The 24916-nt window shown below is 46.3% G+C and overlaps 1 protein-coding gene across 2 annotated transcripts in view; it reads right to left on the reverse strand.

Moving 5' to 3' along the window:
- TSPAN9 (tetraspanin 9) overlaps nucleotides 1–13942 on the reverse strand; it is a 397258-nt gene extending 383316 nt beyond the window's left edge. For both annotated transcript variants that reach the window (XR_011030604.1, XM_068278359.1), the window contains exon 1: nucleotides 13116–13942. Coding sequence is in view for 1 of the 2 variants with exons in the window: in XM_068278359.1 (XP_068134460.1) it covers nucleotides 13116–13430 (315 nt within the window). In the remaining variant the exon portion in view is untranslated. The remainder of the gene's footprint in view (nucleotides 1–13115) is intronic.
- Nucleotides 13943–24916: the final 10974 nt, after the last annotated feature.

Below are 24916 nucleotides of genomic sequence, written 5' to 3' on the forward strand. Positions count from 1 at the left end.
TCGCCGCAGGCCGATAAGCGCCGAGACTCTGATTGACCGTGCGGCTCTCTAATCTGATCCCGCAGCCTGCAGAAAACCGCCGACCATTGCCAGGAGTGAGATCTCCTCCTATTCATCACGGCGCGGAGGTGTCAGATAAATAGTGCAAGTGACGCATTCTTCATGGCTTCGCCCGACACCTACAAACTGTTCTACTGCAGAGATTACAGAGAGGAGAAGTAAGAAACAATCACTCCAAGCAGAAGAAAAAGGGGCTGTAAACAGTCTCCCGTCCCCCTCAGTTTTAAAGGGAACCATCATCTATAGAGTCTAGGGGCCTGGTGGATGCCTGCCCCCACCAACGCTTACTAAAACAGTCAGGTGACTATCAGCGGTGGGAAAAAACTGCCATCGTGCCTACAGCCCCATTTTATCCTAATTGAATCGTTTTTGCTGTCATTGTGTCAAAATTGAACATACGTTTGTGTAACGTTGAATACAAGAGTCTTTTTTTTTCATTTGAGCGAAAAAAACTATTGATATTGTCAAATTGGTTTATTGTCGAATTAAAAAATTGTAATGCGTGTGGGCACCAAAAGAGTTGTACAATCCCTGGCAGCAGATTTTGCATCAAATAAAGTGGAATGAAACCCAGCAATTCTTCTTTGCTCTAAAACATTATTTACAGCATATTATATACTACCAGCATTTTTTTTTTTTTACTAGAACAGCATTCAAAGGGTTAAACACAGGACTTACAAGTTCCCTGACGGGAAAGCTGGATGCATCCCAACTGGAGATAATGTTATCTTGTATTTAATTGTATCAAAGTGAGGAATGTAAACAAACACTTCTCTGACACTGCAGACTTTCCTGAACACAGACAGACAGTCAGAAAGCATGTCTGCTTATATTTCAAAATGAAAATAAAAAACAGTTATGAATAAAATGCAAATTCAGCTCTCAGAGCAAAAAAAGTGTACTTTGGGAACTTGTCATTTCTAAATGAATAATAATACTTATGCACAAAAGTAAATATGATAACTGTATGGCATATAAAAAGTAGGAAAACATGTTTTTATTGAATATTATCTCAGGGTTTTATACCGCTTTAAAATCGTAGCAGAAAACTCTGCACAAAGTGCTTTCGCGATGGCAAGCCAAAGCGCGATCTCTGGTGGGACCCGGGGCTAAAATCGCTCCAAAATCTCTGGCACGTTTTGGCGTAAAACAGCCATTCCTTCGCCGTTCTGCTTCCTTGCAGCTTTACGCATTCTTGAACTTTAATGGAGAAAGCTTATCCGAGCTCCCGTCGCCCAATATGCGCAGATGGGACGATTAGACTTTCATTTCCTATTATTTCAGTGGAAAGCTGCCATATTACCCCAATTCATGTCAAGGAGCTGATTCATTAGGCAAAACGTAATTAAAAAAATATATGATTTATGCCCCTCGCTGCGGAGTACCAGTAATGAGGAAGCAATAGTTAATTAGAGCGTGGCGTCACATCAAATGATAGCGATAAATCAGCTAGGGTCGGCCTATAAATATACATATAAATATATACATTATCGCCAGGGAATGGGGGATGGGCTAATATCTGTAATGGACATGCAGGCACAGACAGATGTAAAGGGGTCCTAGGCAAGGGCCACCCTCTTGTGTTTCTTTTGATAAGCTGAAGTGGAGAGAGAGAGAGAGAGAGAGGTTAGAGAAGGTGGCAGATGGCCCCCCTCACACCCGCTAGGCCCCAGGCACCTGCCTAGGTTGTCTAGTGGATAATCCTGCTCTGCATGTAGGGATTGGATGAAAGGGACCCCGCAGTGAACGGCTGCCCGGCTCATAACTGTATAAATAGCGAGGAGACGAAATATTAAAATCTGCTTCACAAATCCAGGCAGATGAATACGTTTATATATACGGATGTAGAGATTAGCATTGCTGCATTCGTCAGGTTTGATTTTGTTCCCAATTCTGCCGTTCTGAACCTGTATCTTCACGCATGCGTACCATGGTAGGGGGTGTTAACTTACCCTCGTCACGCTTCTGTGCTCCGCCCTCCACATCACATTCCAGCTCTCCGATACTTCCTTCTTCACGGGGAGGGCAGCACACGGAGGCATGGGTGGGGCCACACTGAAGCCCCGCCCATTCCCAGGAATCACTGTGCCCCCCTCTGAGTGTCCCCTGCCCTACTCCGTAACAAAGAGGTAACTGTTTACAGGCTCCTGGAGCATACACAGGATAGGGTCTGTAAAAAACTCTTCATGTCAGCCCGAGTCTATGCAGGCTTTAAGTAAACTGTAAACCAAGGGTCTTATCTATTTGCCATAAATACCTCACAATCCTTGCAAGATCCCTTGTCATTAATGTATCTGGACAACACTTATATTTACAAAAAAACAAAAACAGAAAAAAAAACAAAAGAATTTGAGTTTGAAGAAATTTGTTTTCCTTTGACCATATTTTCTCAGAATCGAAAATAGCACTTTTCGATGTGGGAATTTGGCGAAAAATTTGCAAGCAACAATTAACGTGATATCACTGTGTGCACAGGAGCATGTTAGATGGGAAAACGCAAAATAATTTGCACGGTGGATAGCTGACTCAGCAGAGCTCCTGCAGTCTATTCACAGCTGCTCATAAGAAATGATTAGGCACTTTGATCAGGCTAAACGAACACAGAGCACAGAGCAGTGGATTTCTTCATCAATCATATGTGGAAGGAAGACTTTTCATGGTATGCTGTGCAAGAGTTCAGGTCCGCTTTAAGGGTATTTTAGAATTCAGAAGCCTTAAAAAAACACTACTGTATTTTTCAGACTATAAGACACACCTAGGTTTAAAGGACAAAAGCCAGGGGAAAAAAAATATACTAAACCTGGTGTATCCATGATGAAGGGGCATCTTGTGTATTATGCCCCCTTTGTACCTGATGCCCCCTTATACCTCTTGTGTTTCCCTGTGTCCTCCTCTGTCCCTCGTGTCCCCGTGTCCTCCTCTGCATGGGCACAGTACAGGGGGTCCCTGACATTGCAGCAGGTTGGAGGTTGGTATTGGTAGGCGTTCACAAGCCAGGAACAAGCCAGGTCCTCCCTGCATTTGGACTATAAGACGCAGTGACTTTCCCCCCAGTTTTGGGGGAGAAAAGGTGAGTTTTATAGTCCCAAAAATACAGTAAATAGCAAGGTAAGGTTGCTCATTATATAAAGATATTTCATATATATATATATATATATATATATATATATATATATATATATATATAGGAGTCATGGTGACAAATAATGGCGTATCTATAAAAAGCACCTCCTCCGAGGCATAGAATTCCCCCCCCCCCCTCCTCCCCATCAGGACCATCTCCACTGTACAGTCTGTCCAAACAACTCATAAACATGTATTGTCTGATGTCCTCATTGTACTGTGGATTAAGTAGGTCTATTGTTGACTGATGCTGTTGTAGGATACGAGGCATAGACTGTGCACACATCTGTTATTTACTATTGTCTACACTGCATTGTGTACATTGGCAGAGAGCACGACAGTTTTATATTGAAGCGCTGGGTCCTTGGGTTCAAATTCCAGGCAGGTAAACATTTGCAAGGAATTTGTACGTAGTCCTGTGTCTGCATGGGTTTCCTCCGGGCACTCCAGTTTCCTCCCACATCCCAAAAACATACAGATAAGTTAATTATCTTCCCCCTATATTAGCTCTAGAGTATGATACATACACTACATGATACATACATGGACATAGGACTACAATAGGGATTAGATTGTGAGCTCCTCTGAGGGACAGTTAGTGACAAGACAATATACTCTGTACAGAGCTGCGTAATATGTTGGCGCTATATAAATATAGCGCTATATATTTGTAAAGCGCCAATATATTACGCAGCGCTGGACATTAGTTTAGGTTACAGACAATATTTAGGGGTGACATACAGCAATACGACAATACAGGAATACATGCAAGCCAGATCACGCAGCACGAGTACAAGGTAATGCTTAGTCACTGGATGCAGCATGGAGATTAGGCAAGTCAAGTTCACTCAGATCCATAGGAAGGGTGTACGGTGATGGAGGTGCATGATCAGGTAGGAGACATAAGGAGGAGGAACCTGCCCAAAGGCTCACAATCTAGAGGGAGAGGTAGGGACACGAGAGGTAGAGACACGAGAGGTAGTGGAACAGAGTTCAGCTGCGGGTTTAGAGCACTTATGAGGGGTGGTAGGCCAGAGCAAAAAGGTGAGTTTTGAGGGCCTTCTTGAAGATGTTGAAGGAGGGGGCTGCCCTAATGGGTGGAGGTAGGGAGTTCCATAGTGTTGGAGCAGCTCTTGAGAAGTCCTGGAGGCGTGCATGGGACTGGGTGATGCGGGGGACGGTCAGGCGAAGTTCATTGGAAGAGCGGAGTGAGCGGCTAGGTGTGTACCTCTGAGTAAGATCAGAAATGTAGGTTGGGCAGGTTCTGTGGACAGATTTGTAGGTCAGACACAATATCTTGAATCTGATTCTGGACTGGATAGGAAGCCAGTGGAGGGATTCACAGAGGGGAGCCAAAGGCTTCCTCGATCCCTCTAGACCCCTCCACTACCCGCCGGGACGCTCTCCATCTTCACTGCTGTGCTCCCTGCCATGTGCGACTGCAGCCGTACTGCGCAGGTGCCAGTGGGGTCGCACCTACACAGTACGCATGTTGACTACAGGTCCCATTTAAAGGATCACTATAGCAAAAAAAAAAAAAAACCTGTAAAATTTTAAATACATGTAAACTCATACAAATAAGAATTACGCTTCTTCTAGAGTAAAATGAGCCATAATTTACTTTTCTCCTATGTTGCTGTCACTTACAGTAGGTAGTACAAATCTGACAGAACCAACCGGTTTTTTGACTAGTCCATCTCTTCATGGGGGATTCTCAGCATGGCCATTACTCTTTATAAAGTCACTTCCAGAAAAGGATTTATACAAAGATGCTGACCAGCCTCCCTGCAAACTTCTTTGGCAGTTGGACGGTGCAACTGCCATTCACTAAGTGCTTTTGAAAATAAAGAAAACCCTTAAAATTTCCCCATGAGGAGATGGGCTAGTCTAAAACCTGTCGGTTCTGTCAGATTTCTACCATCTACTGTAAGTTGCAGCAACATAGGAGAAAAGTAATTTATGGCTCATTTTACTCTGAAAGAAACATACTTCTTATCTGTATGTGTTTACATGTTTTACATTTTACAATATTCACAGTAGTAGTCCATTAAGAGCTCCCCCCCCCCCCCCCCACAGTCCGTAATCCTACAGTCCATCCTTGTTTACAAATCTATCACCGGAACAATCGGATCACATGACTCTCCAGGGGTTCCTGTGACTCATGAGCGACTCTGATAGGACCACAGTGCTGCCCTTCCCCCTCTCTGTCTGCAGCCTGCTGTGCAGTGGATTTTCAGATAGGAGTGGAGCGAGCCCTCTAGCGATATTGTGACGTATCCAATCGTGAAGTCTCATCACCTGAACGGCAGATTTCTGCTGGCGCTGCATCAAAAGGAACGAATCCTTCAAGTCACCTGACCTTTAACTATACCAACTTAATTCTATGAAAGGTCAGCCTCCGTGCACATCTGCCCCCCAGATATAATCTGCGCTGACCCCCCCCTCCCCCCCCCCCACGCTTCACTCGCTAGACGCTGCCTCCCAATCCTTGCATCGTAATTAAAACCCATAAGCGTACCGGCGTACAGCTCAGACATCTTTAATCTCAACAAGAATAAACAGCAGATGGTGCAAAGCAATCACACGCGTACAGTAACATACCCGGATCCCGAACAACAAAACCTACAGCGCCGAGAAACGATTACCTGTAATTCCAACCAAACAGAGTGCTGACAGGGCAACACTGCTGCAGACGTGTGACTAGTGCTGACAGGGAAACACTGCTGCAGACATGTGACTAGTGCTGACAGGGCAACACTGCTGCAAACATGTGACAAGGACTGACAGGGCAACACTGCTGCAGACGTGTGACAAGGACTGACAGGGCAACACTGCTGCAGATGTGTGACTAGTGCTGACAGGGCAACACTGCTGCAGATGTGTGACTAGTGCTGACAGGGCAACACTGCTGCAGATGTGTGACTAGTGCTGACAGGGCAACACTGCTGCAGATGTGACGAGGGCTGACAGGGTAACACTGCTGCAGACGTGTGACTAGTGCTGACAGGGCAACACTGCTGCAAATGTGTGACTAGTGCTGACAGGGCAACACTGCTGCAGATGTGTGACAAGGACTGACAGGGCAACACAGCTGCAGATGTGTGACAAGGACTGACAGGGCAACACTGCTGCAGACGTGTGACTAGTGCTGACAGGGCAACACTGCTGCAGATGTGTGACTAGTGCTGACAGGGCAACAGTGCTGCAGATGTGTGACAAGGACTGACAGGGCAACACTACTGCAGATGTGTGACAAGGACTGACAGGGCAACACTGCTGCAGACGTGTGACTAGTGCTGACAGGGCAACACTGCTGCAGAAGTGTGACTAGTGCTGACAGGGCAACACTGCTGCAGATGTGTGATTAGTGCTGACAAAGCAACACTGCTGCAGATGTGTGATTAGTGCTGACAAAGCAACACTGCTGCAGACGTGTGACTAGTGCTGACAGGGCAACACTGCTGCAGATGTGTGACTTGTGCTGACAGGGCAACAGTGCTGCAGATGTGTGACAAGGACTGACAGGGCAACACTGCTGCAGATGTGTGACAAGGACTGACAGGGAAACACTGCTGCAGACGTGTGACTAGTGCTGACAGGGCAACATTGCTGCAGACGTGTGACTAGTGCTGACAGGGCAACACTGCTGCAGATGTGACGAGGGCTGACAGGGCAACACTGCTGCAGATGTGTGACTAGTGCTGACAGGGCAACACTGCTGCAGATGTGTGACAAGGGCTGACAGGGCAACACTGCTGCAGATGTGTGACGAGGGCTGACTGGGCAGCACTGCTGCAGACGTGTGACTAGTGCTGACAGGGCAACACTGCTGCAGATGTGTGACTAGTGCTGACAGGGCAACACTGCTGCAGATGTGACGAGGGCTGACAGGGCAACACTGCTGCAGATGTGTGACTAGTGCTGACAGGGCAACACTGCTGCAGATGTGTGACAAGGGCTGACAGGGCAACACTGCTGCAGATGTGTGACGAGGGCTGACTGGGCAACACTGCTGCAGATGTATGACTAGTGCTGACAGGGCAACACTGCTGCAGATGTGTGACTAGTGCTGATTGGGCAACACTGCTGCAGATGTGTAACTAGTGCTGACAGGGCAACACTGCTGCAGATGTATGACTAGTGCTGATTGGGCAACACTGCTGCAGATGTGTGACCAGTGCTGCTGATTGGGCAACACTGCTGCAGATGTGTAACTAGTGCTGACAGGGCAACACTGCTGCAGATGTATGACTAGTGCTGATTGGGGAACACTGCTGCAGATGTGTAACTAGTGCTGACAGGGCAACACTGCTGCAGATGTATGACTAGTGCTGATTGAGCAACACTGCTGCAGATGTGTAACTAGTGCTGACAGGGCAACACTGCTGCAGATGTATGACTAGTGCTGATTGGGCAACACTGCTGCAGATGTGTGACAAGGGCTGACAGGGCAACACTGATGCAGATGTGTGACTAGTGCTGACAGGGCAACACTGCTGCAGATGTGTGACTAGTGCTGACAGGGCAGCACTGCTGCAGATGGGTGACTAGCGCTGACAGGGCAACAGTGCTGCAGATGTGTGACTAGTGCTGACAGGGCAGCACTGCTGCAGATGGGTGGCTAGTGCTGACAGGGCAACACTGCTGCAGATGTGTGACTAGTGCTGACAGGGCAGCACTACTGCAGATGTGTGACTAGTGCTGATTGGGCAACACTGCTGCAGATGTGCGACTAGTGCTGACAGGGCAACACTGCTGCAGATGTGTGACTAGTGCTGACAGGGCAGCACTACTGCAGATGGGTGACTAGTGCTAACAGGGCCGCACTGCTGCAGATGTGTGACTAGTGCTGACTGGGCAACACTGCACAGCGATCATTCGTTTTTGAACAACTGACATGTCTGATTAAGTCATTGACGATCGTTCTGATCCTCACTGACTTGCGCAGGTTTCCTCAGCATCAGGTAAACAATGATTGCAGATACAGCCATATCTTCCGGTGGGTATTTAAAGGACACCCGAGTTGAAAATAAATGAATGAATTAAACAATTGCATCTATCCTCCTCCTAAAAATGACTTTTTAAGATATTCCAGTGTTATTTTATATTTAAATCTACTTTTTAAGTTTTTACTGTTTCATTGTTTTGCTCAATGACACATTCATTGAAGTATGCCAGAGCAAAAATCTATGAACTATTGACCCTTTTTATCTCTTTTCTGCTCTCAGAAGCCATTTACTGCTAGGAAAGTGTTTTATAGTTGTAATTTCTTATCAGTGAGGGTCACGTTGTAGTCTGACTACAGGAACTGCCACTTACATACCTGATATTTAACTCTTTCAGGGAGAGAAAGATAAAAAGGAACACAGCCTAGTTGTTTGTGTGCTTGGCACTGTACATATACATGTCTATCTCATCATGTCACCTCGGGTATCTTTTAACTTTAGTCTAACGTCTGCATGGCCTTTGGCTTGTCTCTTTCCGGCATCTATGGTCTCAGAGAAACTGACAAACTTTCCCCAGAAGATCAGGAAGTGAGGAAGGGTTTTGGCAATTTGGCCATGCCTCCTCCTTGTATGTGACCATGCGATAGTCTCTGCAGTGGTGCAGAGGTCAGAGAATTCCATTACTAGTGCAAAGATTTGCATTCAGCAAATCATAATTAACTTGATTTAAGCCCGAGGCACAAAGGAAACGGTAAGGCAATGTTATTCTTCTCTGAAAGAAAATCTTTTCCTAAGTTCTGGTCCATTTTAAAGCTAAACTTAACAAAACAAAACCAGTTTATGATATCTAGATATCTAAAATTTACAGGATCTTCCACAACCATGTTCTTTAGTTAGATACATAAATCCAAAAGGTGCTGCTGTCCAACGTGACAACCACCCGCCAATCCCATCGTATTATGCCACAGTTGCCATGCAGGTCTCAACCACTAGAGACTTCTCTAGGCAAATCCACTGTGAACAAAGTGAGCGTTTAAGATTGGTTGGTGTGTCTGTACATGATGCAATCTTGATTGTATGTACAATCAGTAAAATAAAGTTATCCATTTCGCACTGGAAATCACGGTAATTTTGCTGCCCCTCTCCGGATACAATGCAGCAGGGATACAGAGGTGCCGGAACAATAAAAAAAGTCTACAAAGTTTAAAATTTGTGGAGGCAGTTTGTGGACTTGCCTCCTCCAAACACACACAAGATATGCCAACAAAGTTTAGCAGAACAAACATATTTACACCCTCCAGGGGAAAATGCAATGCGTTTCGCAGATATGACCCCGCTTCATCAGACAATAGGTAGGAGTAGGCTTCGGATAAAAGGAGGCAAAGAGGCCTAAGAGCTAGCTCTCTGAAAGTAAAAAACGGTTAATTGCAAACTAACTAGCCAAATCAGCAATTTATAAAAATTGGACAATGGGGTAGTGTGTCTCTTCTGAGGACAGAGAGTTCTAGCATGGATCAGAATAAGCAGGCAACAAGGGCACAACCGCAACAGTTACATTGCTAGTTTTATTATAAAAACTATACACACAAAATATATACACTATGACTATGGTAGGATTAGAGTGTAAGCTCCTCTGAGGACAGTCAGTGACATGACTATGTACTCTGTAATGTGCTGCAGGCGATGTCAGTGCTATATAAATACATAATAATAATATGGGAGGACATTAGGCTATTACTATGGTAGGATTGAATTGTGAGCTCCTCTGAGGACAGTCAGTGACAGGACTATGTACTCTGTAAAGTGCTGCAGAAGGTGTCAGTGCTATATAAATACATAATAATAATATGATAGGACATTAGACGATGACTATGGTAGGATTAGAGTGTGAGCTCCTCTGAGGACAGTCAGTGACATGACTATGAACTCTGTAATGTGCTGCAGAAGATGTCAGTGCTATATAAATACCTAATAATAATATGGTAGGACATTAAACTATGACTATGGTAGAATTAGATTGTGAGCTCCTCTGAGGACAGTCAGTGGCATGGCTATGTACTCTGTACAGTGCTGCAGAAGATGTCAGTGCTATATAAATACCTAATAATATTATGGTAGGACATTAAATAATGACTACGGTAGGATTGGATTGTGAGCGCTATATAAATCCTATGCAGAAGATGTTGGCGCTATATAAATCCTAAATAATATTATTAATAACATGCGCTAGGTCATGGAGGAGAGGCGGCCCTACGAGGATGAAGACGGGAAAGCACAGGAGGAGCTCACCAGCCAGGACAGGCGAGTACCTACGCTGACGAAAACTCTGCAGGGACCTCGGGGACCACAATAAAGTCGGGGGGAGACCTTGGAGGGTAGGAAACTCGGGGCCCAGGGGCAATTGCCCAGGTTGCCCTTACAGAAGCGCTGGTCCTGACGGTGGAGCTTATACCATACCTAGATTTTTTCAGTGAAGGGGAGTTCCCCTTTAACTTTAGCCCTCCTGGCATAATTTAATCTGACGAGGAAACGTGTCAGCCTTGGAAACCATATAGAAGCTCTAAAGCCCGGTACACACTTTCAACGATGATTGGCCAATCCCTGACCAATTTTATCACCTTCCTGTAGTATGAGGATCAACAGATATCGAATCCTATGAGCGGATTATGCAGGTAAATACTCCTACTACAGGGAGGTGGTAAAATTGGTCAGGGATTGGCCAATCGTTATTGAAAGTGTGTACCATGTTTTATGCTCTAGCAGGCTCTTGAATTATCTTCCACACCTGACATAAAAAAAAAAAACGCTTTAATTTTGTCCTGTGAGCAAAAAGAGACTAATGCCCACGGACCTGCATGATGCACACACAGCCGTCTCTGTGCCAGCGAGCAAAAAAATCCAAACCGATTTCCTAATAAACCTGTCCCCACTTCAAAGCGTCCTCACGCACAATAGTCAATAAAGATTGTTTAAAAAAAAGTTTAATCGCCCTGTCGTTTAATTATAGGTTACCCTCGGTAAGGGGATCTGCCCTTGAACAAACCATTATTAAAAAAAATATATAAAAGACATTAAAATGCACAAAAAGGACTTGAAAGGAGACCATTTATATTGCAAGAGCCCGAATATCAAACTTGCCCATCTCTTGCTGTTTTTTCTTTATTGTCTGCGATGGAATCGTACGCCGCCGCTATGACAGAATATATTAACTGGTTTGCGCAGAGGGCGCACGGCCTGAAGAACGAGCGTAATCGATGGTATAAAGTGCCACATAGGGGCTTTCTGCTAACTAATAATGCGGTATAAGCACATCTATCTCCTTCTGATTACAGAGAGCCGGGAGCTTTGGGGCTGCTGCTCTGAGCCTATTTTAAATAGGAGACCTGCCCCCTTGCTAAGGAGGGGGGGCGGCAGAGTGGCCAGTCTTAACCGTTTGGTTGCCCGATATGTGCCACTCTGCAGTCCTCCCCCTCAGTGGCGAGATCTCCTCTTATCTCACAGAGTGGAGGACCTGCTTCTTGAGCCGCAAGCGGATTACAGGAGTACCATGTGCAGAGCTCATCTCTCGGGGAATTGGGACCTGGCCAAATATCTACAAAGCATCGGGTTAACCCTCGCCGCAGCACGGCAGGCGATAGGCAACGCTGAAGCCTGGCTTCTATCGGTGGGCGTAGGATAAATCGTCCTCAGAGATACTCTTACCAATCAGACTACCCAACCACCCACCCTACACTTCAGTCCACCCCTTGATACTCCTCAATTATTTCAACCGAAGCAGCTGGCGCTGTACTGAAAGACGCCAGTAACTACGGTCTATCTGGAACTTGGCGTGTGATCACCCTTCTACGTAGACCTGCGGCGTCAAGGGTCGCTTCGGTCAATATCCCTAAGATAACTTTAGGGTCTGCAAGCTGTGGACGTTTTGAATGAAGTATTGATATTGCACTATTCCCGAAGGTCTGACCTTGCCATCATCAGCACCTATAAAAACGGGACCTCATCAAAAAGTCAACACGTAAAGAGGACACCTACGTTTAATCACATACGTTGTAAAACACATGCTTATCTTTATGGGGGTGCTTATTTGGGTCCCAAGGCTGATTATTCTGGTCAGCGGCATCCATAGGGCTCTATAAAGTTGAACGTAAATGAAAAATGACTGCAATTCTATTCTAGGCTAGACCTCGAGCTGAAGGTTCAGTGTGAGAGATTCCATGTCAGTCATTGCAGAGGACGGTCTCTACCTAAAATTCTACCTATCTTCGGAACAGAGGACCTTCCAGCTGACTTGCACAGCAAATTAGATGTGGTCTTCATCAGCAAAATTAGGACATAAAGCACGAAACTCGTTCACACACACAAAACATGTTGGGTTATGGATCGAATAGGCAGGTATCCGACCCATATGGGACCAAAAAATGACCCCAAGGATTTTGAAGGATATCCATTAAGCCGACCAGTATAGAGAATCTGGTCAACTAGCCATAGCATAGTTTAAAGCATGTGGTCAACAACTCAACTGTGCCAAACCTATGGATCCATGTGGCATATGTACGGACATGTTCATTGCCTACGGTATAGATCATCACTCTATGGTGCAAGATCGTGTAAAATAAAGCATAGGTCACAGACACAGGCCAGCAGGAATAGGTCAACTGCAACCATGAACATTAAATAAAGAGAAACAACACAAAACAATGATCATAATAATCCTATCAATAATACTGCAGCTCAAAAACTGAAAAAGCAAAAAACAGACAAACAAAAAGCACTTTCTTTTCATCCTTAACCCTTCATTTTCATGGCATACAAATTTAACCCTACATCTGCCAAAGAAAATTATTCATGGCAGATGTGGGGTTAATAGCGGATTGCAACCCAGGACATCAGCACAGACAGTCAAGAGCAATAAAGACCCCCCCCCCCCCCCTTCCAAAAACTTTACATTGGAATACAATATAAGAAAAAACAAAAAGTTGCACTTACCCAAAATATCAAATTAAAGAGGAACATCATGTACTTGAGACAGCAGAGACAGCCGCGGGCCATGTTGCACTTTTTGAATTCTAGAAGGAAAACAAAGGATAGATCCAGGTAAAAGACCACATATTTGCCACTTTTCGGAGCTCCGTACTTGTCCCTCTTTACGCTCTGAGCGCGGGATCCCGCATTGCCAAAAAAAGCCCCGGCGGTGAATCCTCGACCAAACTCCCTGCTTGAGGTAGAAGGCTTGGCGGAGTCCCTACTATCCACGGACGGGCTGCGGTGTATCGAGGAGTCCTCGCTACTGGATTTTTCCATAGTCTTTGCTTTGACCCTTTTTTCCTAGGCTATTGTTTCGCATGTCTCAGAATTAAATCCAGAACTAGGAGAAGAACCCGATAGCGGCCAGAGGGTCTATTCACTCCCTGGATGACCCCCTTCAATAGTTTCAGAAGAGGAGGGGGGGGGAGAAGTAGGGGGTGACGGAGAGGATAATAACCCAACTTCAGACCATCGGTTAATTTAAAAAAAAATTACAAAAAATTGGTGGGTGATAACTTAATCCGGTCTTGCTATTTCAAGATCCAAAGACAATAAATAAAATAAAATAAAAAATAGCCAAATTATTGAATTAAAATGAACACTCTTAAGGATGCTACAGAGAGGAGACCTCGGTCACAGCTTGTCGCACCACCTTGGGGGTCTTTACAAGGGTGAGAATTCTCAGTTAGGAGGTCCTCAGCCCCTCCAGTTGTCCCTGCTGTCTGGTCTGTGTGTGTGTTTGGTTGCAGAGCTGTTGGAGAGAGAGCTGCTTTAGCAGCTGCTGCACTAGCGGGTAAACCCACAGAAAATCCCAGAGCCAGCTCTCAAGTAATACAGCTTACTCCGTCAGGCCCTCCCCCTCGCCTCCCAGCCAGCCAATGGCGGCCCGGGCTTCTCCCCTAGGCCCGGCCTACATGACATAATATCTTTAAAAGGCTTATTCATTTAACTTTGACTATACAAGTGCAAGAAGGAGCACAAAAGGGGATCTCTTTAAATGTCAGGGGCTGCTGCTTAGAAAACAAAGCAAAGGGGGACTTGATGAAATGCTTTCAAAATAATATATATATATCTCTCTAGCAGATGAAAGGGAGCTGGGAATGAATATTTGCCAGGCATCCCGATAGAGACATCTGAACTCCCTCTCCCTGGATGTCTTGCGCTACGCCGAGAGGGGATTTGCATTTCCAGAGGCCAGCATGCTTTAGTTTTCACCTTGATGTGCGGAAGCCGGGATGCCTTTATATAAGCATGAAAATAAAATTCCACTCTGTACACAGAAGTGTAATCATGTAAAAAGTTGTTCGCAAAAACGTAGGCGCCTTTCAAAGGGAACCAGAGACGAAGCACCCTCATGTATTTTACCATATATATCAGTGGGAACATTAGAGAAAACATCTACCCTGCTTTCTGTTTCATTCTGCACTGCACAGCTTGTTTCTTATCAGCCCTGATAAAATCCCCGACTGAGCATTCAGTCTGGCTTTGCTCAGGAATATTTATAGCTCAGTCTGTGTTCTCTCATGTCTTTTCAAGTCCAAGCCTGCCCCCTGCTGGCTCTGCTCAGGAATCATTATAGCTGAGTCATTGTAGCAAAGCCAGGCTGAATGCTCTGTCGGGGAATTTATCAGGGCTGATAAGAAACAAGCTGTGCAGTGCAGAATGAAACAGAGAGCAGGGTAGGTGTTTTCTCTAACGTTCCCACTTATCTATATGGTAAAATACATGAGGGTGCTTCATTTCTGGTTCACTTTAAAAGCGCAGAAACATGGCCGAACCCCAGACTTTTAGAATTTTTTTTTAAGGGACCACTCCGGCGCAAAAAAGTAAGCAGATCAAATCTGTCAGAGCGGACAGGTTTTGGACTAGTCCATCTCCTCAAGGGGGATTCTTTGGGTTTTCTTTGTTTTCAAGAGCATTTTCTGAACCGCAGTTGCCAAGTCTAAATGACGAATTAATGTGCAACCATGAAGGGAGGCTGGCTAGTATTTTACTATGTTGGCAATTAACCTCCCTGGTGGTATCCCCGAGGCAGGCTCGGGGAGGATAAAAACAGCCAGGAGCGGTAACCCCGAGCGTGACTCGTTACAGCCGCTGGCAGGACTGTGCAGAGCAATGTGTGCAGCGGGCGTTTTAACTCACCTCCCCCCGGAATCCAAATGCCGGCTGCCATTCTCCTTTCTGTCTTTCTGTCTACAGAGGCTATCTCATTACAGGGTTACAGCTCCACCCGGAGGACGGAGGGAGAACTGCAGCGCTGGAGTGAGTGCTGGGGCTGCCGCATGCTCTCAAGCAGCATGATTTTTGACCGGTTTTAGGGGCTTAAAGCACGCAAAAAAATTGCACCGCTTTCAGACCCTAACTTAAATCCAGAAGTAATCATACCGTCAGGGAGGTTAAAGTGCCATTCAGGGAATGCTTTTAAAAACAAAGAAAACCCTGAGAATCCCCCATGAGGAGATTGACTAGTTGAAAATCTGTCTGTTCTGTCAGATTTTATCTGTCTACTTTTTTCGCCGGAGTGGTCGTTTAAAAAAAACAACAATTGGTGGTTAGGGATGGTCAGTGGTTCAGGATGATCAGTGACCTGCTAAAAAATCCAGGTTGATGTTAATTTTATGCAAATGTATGCACCTTGGAAATGCGCCAATCAAACATGTCAGCTGCTTCATTCGATTCATCTATTTTCCAAGCAGTGAACTCTTCCATAATATTTGTGTCAAATGTGCATCAACCTGGAATGAATTATAGGGTAAGAGGTATACGGAGGCTGCCATATTTATTTCCTTTTAATCAATACCAGTTGCCCGGCAGCCCTGCTGGTCTATTTCTCTGCAGTAGTATCTGAATAACACCAGAAACAAGCATGCAGCTAGTCTTGTCAGATCTGACTTTAGAGTCTGAAACACCTGATCTGCCGCATGCTTGTTCAGGGGCTATGGCTAATAGTATTAGAGGCAGAGGATCAGCAGGGCTGCCAGGCAACTGGTATTGCTTAATAGGAAATAAATATGGCAGCCTCCGTATACCTCTAAAGGGGCCCATACACCTAACGATTTTCCCACCGATATACGGCCGATTCGATCACAGTGATCGAATCAGCTGTGAAATCGCCACACACACCGCTGACAGAATGATCGATTTCCGTCCGAAATCGAATCGTTCCCGACGATCTGTCCGTGTGGAAGATTTTTCTCGATCGCTGGCGTGTCGGGAGTGCGTCGATAGCGGCGTTTGAAAGCCCGACGACCGACACAATACAGCGGGTATACATAACCTGTTCCGGCCGGCGCGACTCCCCGCTGTCACTGCTGTCTTCTCCGAAGCATGCCGGAGACCAGACCAGAGCGGAGAAAAAGACAGCAGAGACCTGGGGAGTCGCGCCAGCGGAGCAGGTAATGTATGCAGGGGGGGGAGGGGGGGCGGCAGCACCACCACCACAGATTGTGATCGGTTTCAGGCTGAAATCGGTTCACAATCTGTTTACAGTAAAGGCAGCCATACGATCCCTCTCTGATCAGATTCGATCACAGAGGGATCTATCTGTTGGTCGAATCTGATGGCAAATCGACCAGTGTATGGCCACCTTTACTTCAGTTCCCCTTTATCTCATCAGCTATCCGTAAGGACCCATTCACAATGGGGATCGCAAAACAATAGCAAATTTGCTAGCGTTTTGCAACCTTGATTTTTTTTTTTGCGTTGTTTGCGTTTTTTTTTTCGCTGGAAAATTTTGTGATTTTTGAACGATTGCAATTCACCTTTAACATTTCAATCGCAATCACTCTAAAATTGTGAAAAAAGCGATGCATGCACCACATTTGCAATTACCATAAATTGCTGGCAATCACTGCGGTGAGATCACTGCCATATACTTTTCATTAGAGTAGTGCTTTTTCAAGCGTGGCGATTTAGCGATCGGCGGTAAATGCCCACAAATCACCCCAGAGTGAATGAGCCCTATGGCTTTAACGCTGGGTACACACGTTACGTTTTTTCGTGCGATTTTGCGACCTGATCGTTTTTTCGGCACGATTCCGCACTCGATTCTGCGCTTGTTTCGCTTATCTCAATTTGTTTTTCTTTTTCTTCTTTTTCCATTCACTGCTATGAGAAATCGAGCCCGGAAACGATCGGGAGCAATATCGGACATGACGGATTTTATCTATCTGATCCATCTATCGCATGGAAAATCGTACCGTGTGTACCCAGCATTATTGATCATGTAAACAATCGCTGTAAAATGATTGCGGGGTCAATGGGGATCTGAATGATCATTCGTTCAGTGATCCGACACGACGGTTGCAATCGGGGACATAGTTTACCGAATTGTAAACGATGTTACGCGATATTACAAAAAATGATAGCTCATCGCAGAAAAATTTGCTAGTCACGAAAAAAGTAGCCACAAAAAACGCGGTGTGGGTTCAGACCTTAAGGCTAGGTTTGCAGTGGTGTGTTGTGTTGCGCATAACAAATCAAAAAGACCGCACTCACGTCAGTGGGTAAGCTGTTGCCGGGCTCCCAGGCCATCACATCCAATCATCATGAAGAAGGAGTCCGCACACAGACTAATCGGAGCAATCACCATAAATTTATTGTCCCATCACATGTATAGATACAAGAGTCTGACCTGCATAGGCCGACGATCGTTTCGGGGCCACTCAGGGTCCCCTTTATCAAGGCGGGTAGCAGAAAAGACATATACACCCTGTCATTGCAAGAACATCACAATAAATACCCCCGAACACAAATCCTCAACCCCACCCATGGGCGTGTACATCAATCAAAAAGACGTTAAACATTTGAATGACCCAAACTGTGCCCCGTCATTGGGCCTCCTCACCTGTCAGTCAGTCCGTTCAGCCCCGCTCAGGACTCCACATGCCCACATCAGAGCGCATCCCACAAACCTCCATCCGTGGGGTGGGCGTGGCCAATGGTCACCGGAAAAAATCGTCCACCAATCAGAGTGCGAGTACGTCACGCGTCACGCGTACGCATAGACGCACTGTCACATGGCACGCGTACATCCAACGGGGTGCCAGCGCGCGACCCATGCGCGCATAGACGCACACCCACACGCGCGCACGCGTACAGCAAAAACCTCCTTCCGGGGCGTGGGCGTGGCCGATAGGCCCCCGCACGCACCATCCACCAATCAAAGTACCAACGCGTCACGCGTCACACGTACGCATAGACGCATTGTCCCATGGCATGCGTGCACCCAACGGGGTGCCAGCACGTCATATATACGCATGGACGCATGCCTCCATGCACGCATGCGTACATCCCAGCTGCAAAAAGCAGTCTCCACGGGGCGCACGACAAAACGTCATACGCAACCATCATGTGGGCATCAATACAATCCACGCGCATGCGTACGCCCCGTAACCCGTCGCCATGGCCAATATTGTGTTGCGCATAACGGCTGCTTTTTACCGTGGTTCGCCGCACTGCAATGCACCACCAATGTGGCGTTCACAGCGCAGTGGGTGCGGTGCAGGGCAACAGCATGCGGCATTAAAATGCATTTAGGCTGTTTTCACAGTAAGACGTTACAGGTGCAAGTTACACAGTCTGTAACGCAGCCCACCGCACAGTAAGGCCCTGTTCACATCACAAACGCGGATGGCCACGCATGCGGAACGCAACGCATGCGAACGCACGCCATCCGCGTTTGTGTGCGTTGCGTGGCTGATCCCATCACTGAAAAGTGAATGGGACAGCCGCGCGTTTTTACAAAAAATGCATGCAGCATGCGTTCCCGGACCGCACATCCCCATCGTAATTCTGTAATCACACAAATTTTGAAACTCAAACCACCTATCCCATTTATCAATAAAAGCCCCCAATTTATCCTGCTGAAGAGCTATCTGATTCTCCGTGTCCTTCAAAAAATTAACTTTACCAATCCAATCTCTAAAAGCAGGAGGGTCCTGACATCTCCACTTAACTGGAATCAAGCTTTTAGCAGCTATCAACTATTGGGGAACCAATGATCTCTTATACCTATTAATAGATTTCGAGGTATCATGCAACAACACTAAAAAAGGATGGACATTGTCACTTTAATACTTTGTTTAACTGTCGAACTTTTTTTTATCTTGCTTTTATGAATGAGTGCTGCGATTGGCGGTGTTTTAACTGCAGGACGTGAAATTCACTTCCTGAACTCTTAAAGGGAACCTGTACTGAGTAAAATAATTTAAAATAAACATATGAGGTAACTGTAAATGAACATTACATAGTTACCTCGCCATCAGTTCCTCTCAGAAGCTCACCATTTTCTTCTGACAATGATCCCTGCCAGTTCTGACAACATTTTGTCAGAACTGAAATATATCAGTTGCTGTCAGTAAAATATCAGTTGCTGTCAGTTACAGCTGAGAGGAGAACTGATGTGTCCATGTTTCCCTGTGGCTCAAGCGGGCAATGTTACAGTTTAACAGTGTGCTGACCAGGAAGCTGTTATGAGGTAATAGCCATTTTCAAAATGGAGGACAGAGAATTTCATTGATCACAGTGGACAAACAGGATGCAGGAGAGGAAAAAGAGATTGATAAGTAGAGTACACGGGAGGTAAGTATGACTTGTGCATGTTGATTTTGACTTTTAATTTTCAGTTCAGGTTTTCTTAAGAACGTGAAAACTTTTAGGCCTGTACACATGCTAGATTGATGTTGCCCGATGGACATTGGGACCCGATCCCTCAGACAGCATGGCTGGACCGAGGCTGTACAGACATACAGTGAGCCTTTAGGCTACCTATGCGTTCTGTTTCAATGCGGGGGAGGGGAGGTGGAGGAGAAACTGAGCTGCACACACGTGACATCACGCAGTGGGCGGGGCGAACACGAGGACAAAGGTAGTTGCTGTCGTTTGGCTGAGTTAATCTGCTTGGCGGATTGCTAGCCTGGCGGCGGTCGCTGCTCGTGGGCCGCTGCACACAAGCCAGATTATGGGCTAAGGCGGTCGTTAGCACCGTTTATTTAGCGTGTGTACAGCAGTTTTAGTACCTTTGGATGTAACATTTCTTCAGGTTACATGTTGATTTGTTATACACATTTACAGGTGAAAAAAAACACCACAAGTAAAAACCCCTCCCTGCCCTGCTTCTCGAATAATAGCGCGCGCTCAGCTGCCTGTTATCACGGCAGGGCTACCCTGAAGAGTGCGGCTCTTAAAGGAATTTAATGTCCGTAATTACGGCGAGGTGTTTGTGTTTTGTTCTCCGTCCGGAGCCTCTGCGCGCGGCGCTCAGACAATGGCGGCACCGCCGGGCGGAATTATCCGCGGCTCGGGTCACGGCTCTTATCCATCATAATTACGCCAGTGTCAGGGGCATGTGACCGCTGATTTAATTTGCCGTTTCTGTGTGGCTGACGCAGGCCGATGCTGCGCCGGCTATAGAGTGATGTATGGCTCTGTAGGCCGCGCACAATGCTGATTATGATGAAAGAATGACCCCTATCTCTGAAATAAAACGATTAACCGCGCCGCCGCGTATCGGCTGTAGGTCACTCGGCTCTATAGGGGACGCCGCCTACTGTTTATGCAAGTCTCAAAAACATTACACAAAAAATTAGAGGAACTTGACTGAATATAACTAAAAGTGTACTTAAAGGGACACTTAAAGGGGAACTGAAGTAAGAGGTATACGGAGGCTGCCATATTTATTTCCTTTTAATCAATACCAATTGCCTGGCAGCCCTGCTGATCTATTTCTCTGCAGTAGTATCTGAATAACACCAGAAACAAGCATGCAGCTAGTCTTTTCAGATCTGACTTTAAAGTCTGAAACACCTGATCTGCTGCATGCTTGTTCAGGGGCTATGGCTAATAGTATTAGAGGCAGAGGATCAGCAGGGCTGCCAGGCAACTGGTATTGCTTAAAAGGAAATAAACATGGCAGCCTCCATATACCTCTCTCTTCAGTTCCCCTTTAAGACTTAAGAAAAAATTAGTTTTACTCGCCTGGGGCTTCTACTAGCCCCCTGCAGCTGTCCTGTGCCCTCGCAGTCACTCACGGATCCTCCTGTTCCGGCCGCCAGCTACTTCCAGTTTTGGCGACAGGCTCGGCAACGCGAGTGATTCTTCGTGTTCCTGGCCGCAATAGTAGTATAGAGGGCGCTATTGTGGCCAGAAACGCGGATAATCACTCGCGTTCCCAGGCCTGTCGGCGAAACTGAAAGCAGCTGCCGGCGGGGGACAGGAGGAGCCGAGCGAGCCTGCGAGGGCACGGGACAGCTGCAGGGGCCTGGCAGAAGCCCCAGGTGAGTAAAACATTTTTTTTCTTAAGTGACGCAGCGGACCTGAACTCACAACTTCCTCTCTGCTTTAAAAGATAAGCAACAGCATAATAACCTTTACAGAAAAAAACATCTCTTTGTTACAGCTGATACAAATCCTGCAATAAATCTACAGTGTGTCTACTTCCTGCTTTCATGGAAGCAGAGAAAGGGTTTAACATCCTGTGTTTACAAGTTAGCTGGGTCTGCCGAGACTGCCGAATTTCTGCGCTGACACAACTGAGAGATCAAATTATATTTGTGAGTACCTACAGATGAGGGGGAATTAGACATGCTCTTCTAACTAAAAACACACAAGGTGCATTTCTCTTGGTTTTCCTTGTGTCCACTTTAAAGTGACTGAATATAACTTAAAGTGTACCTGAGAAGTAAGAAAAGAATTCATACATACCTGGGGCTTCCTCCAACCCCCTTAAGACCGTTGGCTCCCACGGCAACCTCCTCACCCTGATTTACATTCTGAAACTTATCACAGTTGGCAACATCTTTAGTTGTGTCAGGTGCAGCTCTGCAGAATGTTTGCTTCTGAAAAATCTGAATTTTGCATAGCTTAACATCCTAGGCTGTGACATTACTGGGGTTACATAGCAGTACATGCCAATATATAGCTATAGGAAGGGTTTCTCATGTTAACACCTTTAAATATATAAAAACATGTCCTTGTTACAACTGATATAAATACTGCAATACCTATGTAGTGTGTCTGCTTCCTGCTGTGTTTACAAATTAGCTGCTCTGCCAAGGTAGCAGAGATTCCTGAGCTGACAGTTTTAGGGTTAGGCACCACCAGGGGGGTTCTTAAGGTTAGGCACCACCAGGGGAGGTTTTAGGGTTAGGCACCACCAGGGGGGTTCTTATGGTTAGGCACCACCAGGGGGGGGGGGTGGCGTTGGGTTGGGCACCACCAGGGGGGTGGTCTTAGGGTTAGGCACCACCAGGGGGGGGGGTGGTCTTGGGTTAGGCACCACCAGGGGGGTGGTCTTGGGTTAGGCACCACCAGGGAGGTGGTCTTAGGGTTAGACACCCCCAGGGGTGGTCTTGGGGTTAGGCACCCCCAGGGGGTGGTTAGGGTTAGGCACCACCAGGGGGTTGGTTAGGGTTAGGCACCACCAGGGGGTTGGTTAGGGTTAGGGACCACCAGGGGGTGGTTAGGGTTAGGCACCACCATGGGGGGTCTTAGGGTTAGGCACCACCAGGGGGGTTCTTAGGGTTAGGCACCACCAGGGGGGTGGTCTTGGGTTAGGCACCACCAGGGGGGTGGTCTTGGGTTAGGCACCACCAGGGGGGTGGTCTTAGGGTTAGGCACCACCAGGGGGGTGGTCTTAGGGTTAGACACCACCAGGGGGGTGGTTAGGGTTAGGAACCCCAGGGGGGTGGTTAGGGTTAGGCACCACCAGGGGGTTGGTTAGGGTTAGGCACCACCAGGGGGGTCTTAGGGTTAGGCACTACCAGGGGGGGGTCTTAGGGTTAGGCACCACCAGGGGGGTCTAAGGGTTAGGCACCACCAGGGGGTCTTAGGGTTAGGCACCAATCGGGGGGTGGTTAGGGTTAGGCACCACCAGGGGGGTGGTTAGGGTTAGGCACCAATCGGGGGGTCTTAGGGTTAGGCACCACCATGGGGGGTCTTAGGGTTAGGCACCACCAGGGGAGGTCTTAGGGTTAGCCACCACCAGAGGGGTCTTAGGGTTAGGCACCACCAGGGGGGTCTTAGGGTTAGGCACCACCTGGGGGGTCTTAGGGTTAGGCACCACCTGGGGGGGTCTTAGGGTTAGGCACCACCAAGGGGAGTTTTTAGGGATAGGCACCACGAAGGGGAGGTTTTAGGGTTAGGCACCGGTAGTGGAGGGTTTTATGTGACAGTCAGTTAGGTTAAGCTGTAGTAAACTATTGGTTAGATTTTCTAGTATTTTATTATCGTTATTACCAACTTTCATTCGGCAATATCATTACGATAATACCTACCTTCTACACTTTAAAAAGAAGAATATCAGTGGATATTACCAACATTTTTATTAGCGAAACCCAGCACCCTATTTTTCTCGCGCCACCTTTTTCTTGCACGCTGCAGGCTAATTTTGAAATAAACCCGATTGGCTGAACTTGATTAGGAAGAGCGTACAATCTCTGTGTATACCTCCGGCAGACTTCTGGGACGTTAGAGGTTAATTTTAACCGCCTGGACGCCTTGCGCTTGGCCCGCCGCCCAGCCTGGCTCTCATATACTCTGGACTCATTCATATTGGTCAGTCTCAGGGGGGTTCTAAGAACCATTACACTTAATCCTGCATGCTGAGTGTGAACGCTAGTAATGTTCTCCTAGATGTTTCTGGATATTGATGTGGTTAAACCAGAAAAAGGATCCGGTCAATTCCAAAATGTGCCGGCCAGATTAAATGTCTAATGGTGAGGCTCTTAGCTAGAACGACTACAATATAACATCATGTCAGGTTCTGACTTTTTCTCTGAGTTTTTCTACAAGAGCAGGCAATAAATTCACAGTTACTTGTAACTACGAAAAACTGCAAAGATTAATTATGTTCACTCCTAAGAAAACTCTACCATACGAAATAGCACAGCGGGGCTAGTGCTGACTAATGCAGCAGTGCTCTGCAATGATCCTCTCTAGCATGTGGCCCCTTACATGGGACAGTGACACCTGGTGGACATTGTTAATTCAATTAAAGAGATATGGGTAACTTCTTTTCAACCTTTGAAATAAGAACATTTTAGGCACCTCCTGGTACATTTTGACATCTGGGGTTTCTTGCATTTGTAGTTCCACCTTAAAGGGAACCAGAGACTAGGCACCATCATGTATTTTACCATGTATATCAATGGGAACATGACAGTAAACACCTACCCTGGTCTCTGTTTCATTCTTCTCTGCTAAATCTGCCTGTTATAAGCCCTGATAAGAATCCCCGACTGAACATTCAGTCTGGTTTTTCACAGAATGATTATAGCTGAGTCAGTCTTCTGTGATGTCTTTTCAAGCCCAAATCTGACCCCTTGTGGCTCTGGATTTGCTGCTATTTATACTCTAAGCAGGAAAGCAGAGCCACAAGGGGGCAGGCTTCGGCTTGAAAAGACACCAGAGAACACAGACTCAGCTATAATCATTCTGTGAAAAGCCAGACTGAATGCTCAGTCAGGGATTCTTATCAGGGCTGATACAGGCAGATTTAGCAGAGAAAAATGAAACAGAGAGCAGGGTAGGTGTTTACTGTCATGTTCCCATTGATGCATATGGGAAAAAACATGAGGGTGCTTTGTCTCTGGTTGCCTTTAATAACACGTTACCTAACATAACTACTTGCAAACAATGCCAAAAGGTGCTCATTGCTAAGCCGTTCGATCTTTAACACTCCGAAAATTAAAGACAAATGGAAAAAAAGGAGAAAAAAAACAGGATTATGTACGCTGTAACATAAACCGGCAATAAAACTCTTC

This window comes from Hyperolius riggenbachi, chromosome 3 (genome assembly GCF_040937935.1).
Source record: "Hyperolius riggenbachi isolate aHypRig1 chromosome 3, aHypRig1.pri, whole genome shotgun sequence".
Lineage (NCBI taxonomy): Eukaryota > Metazoa > Chordata > Amphibia > Anura > Hyperoliidae > Hyperolius > Hyperolius riggenbachi.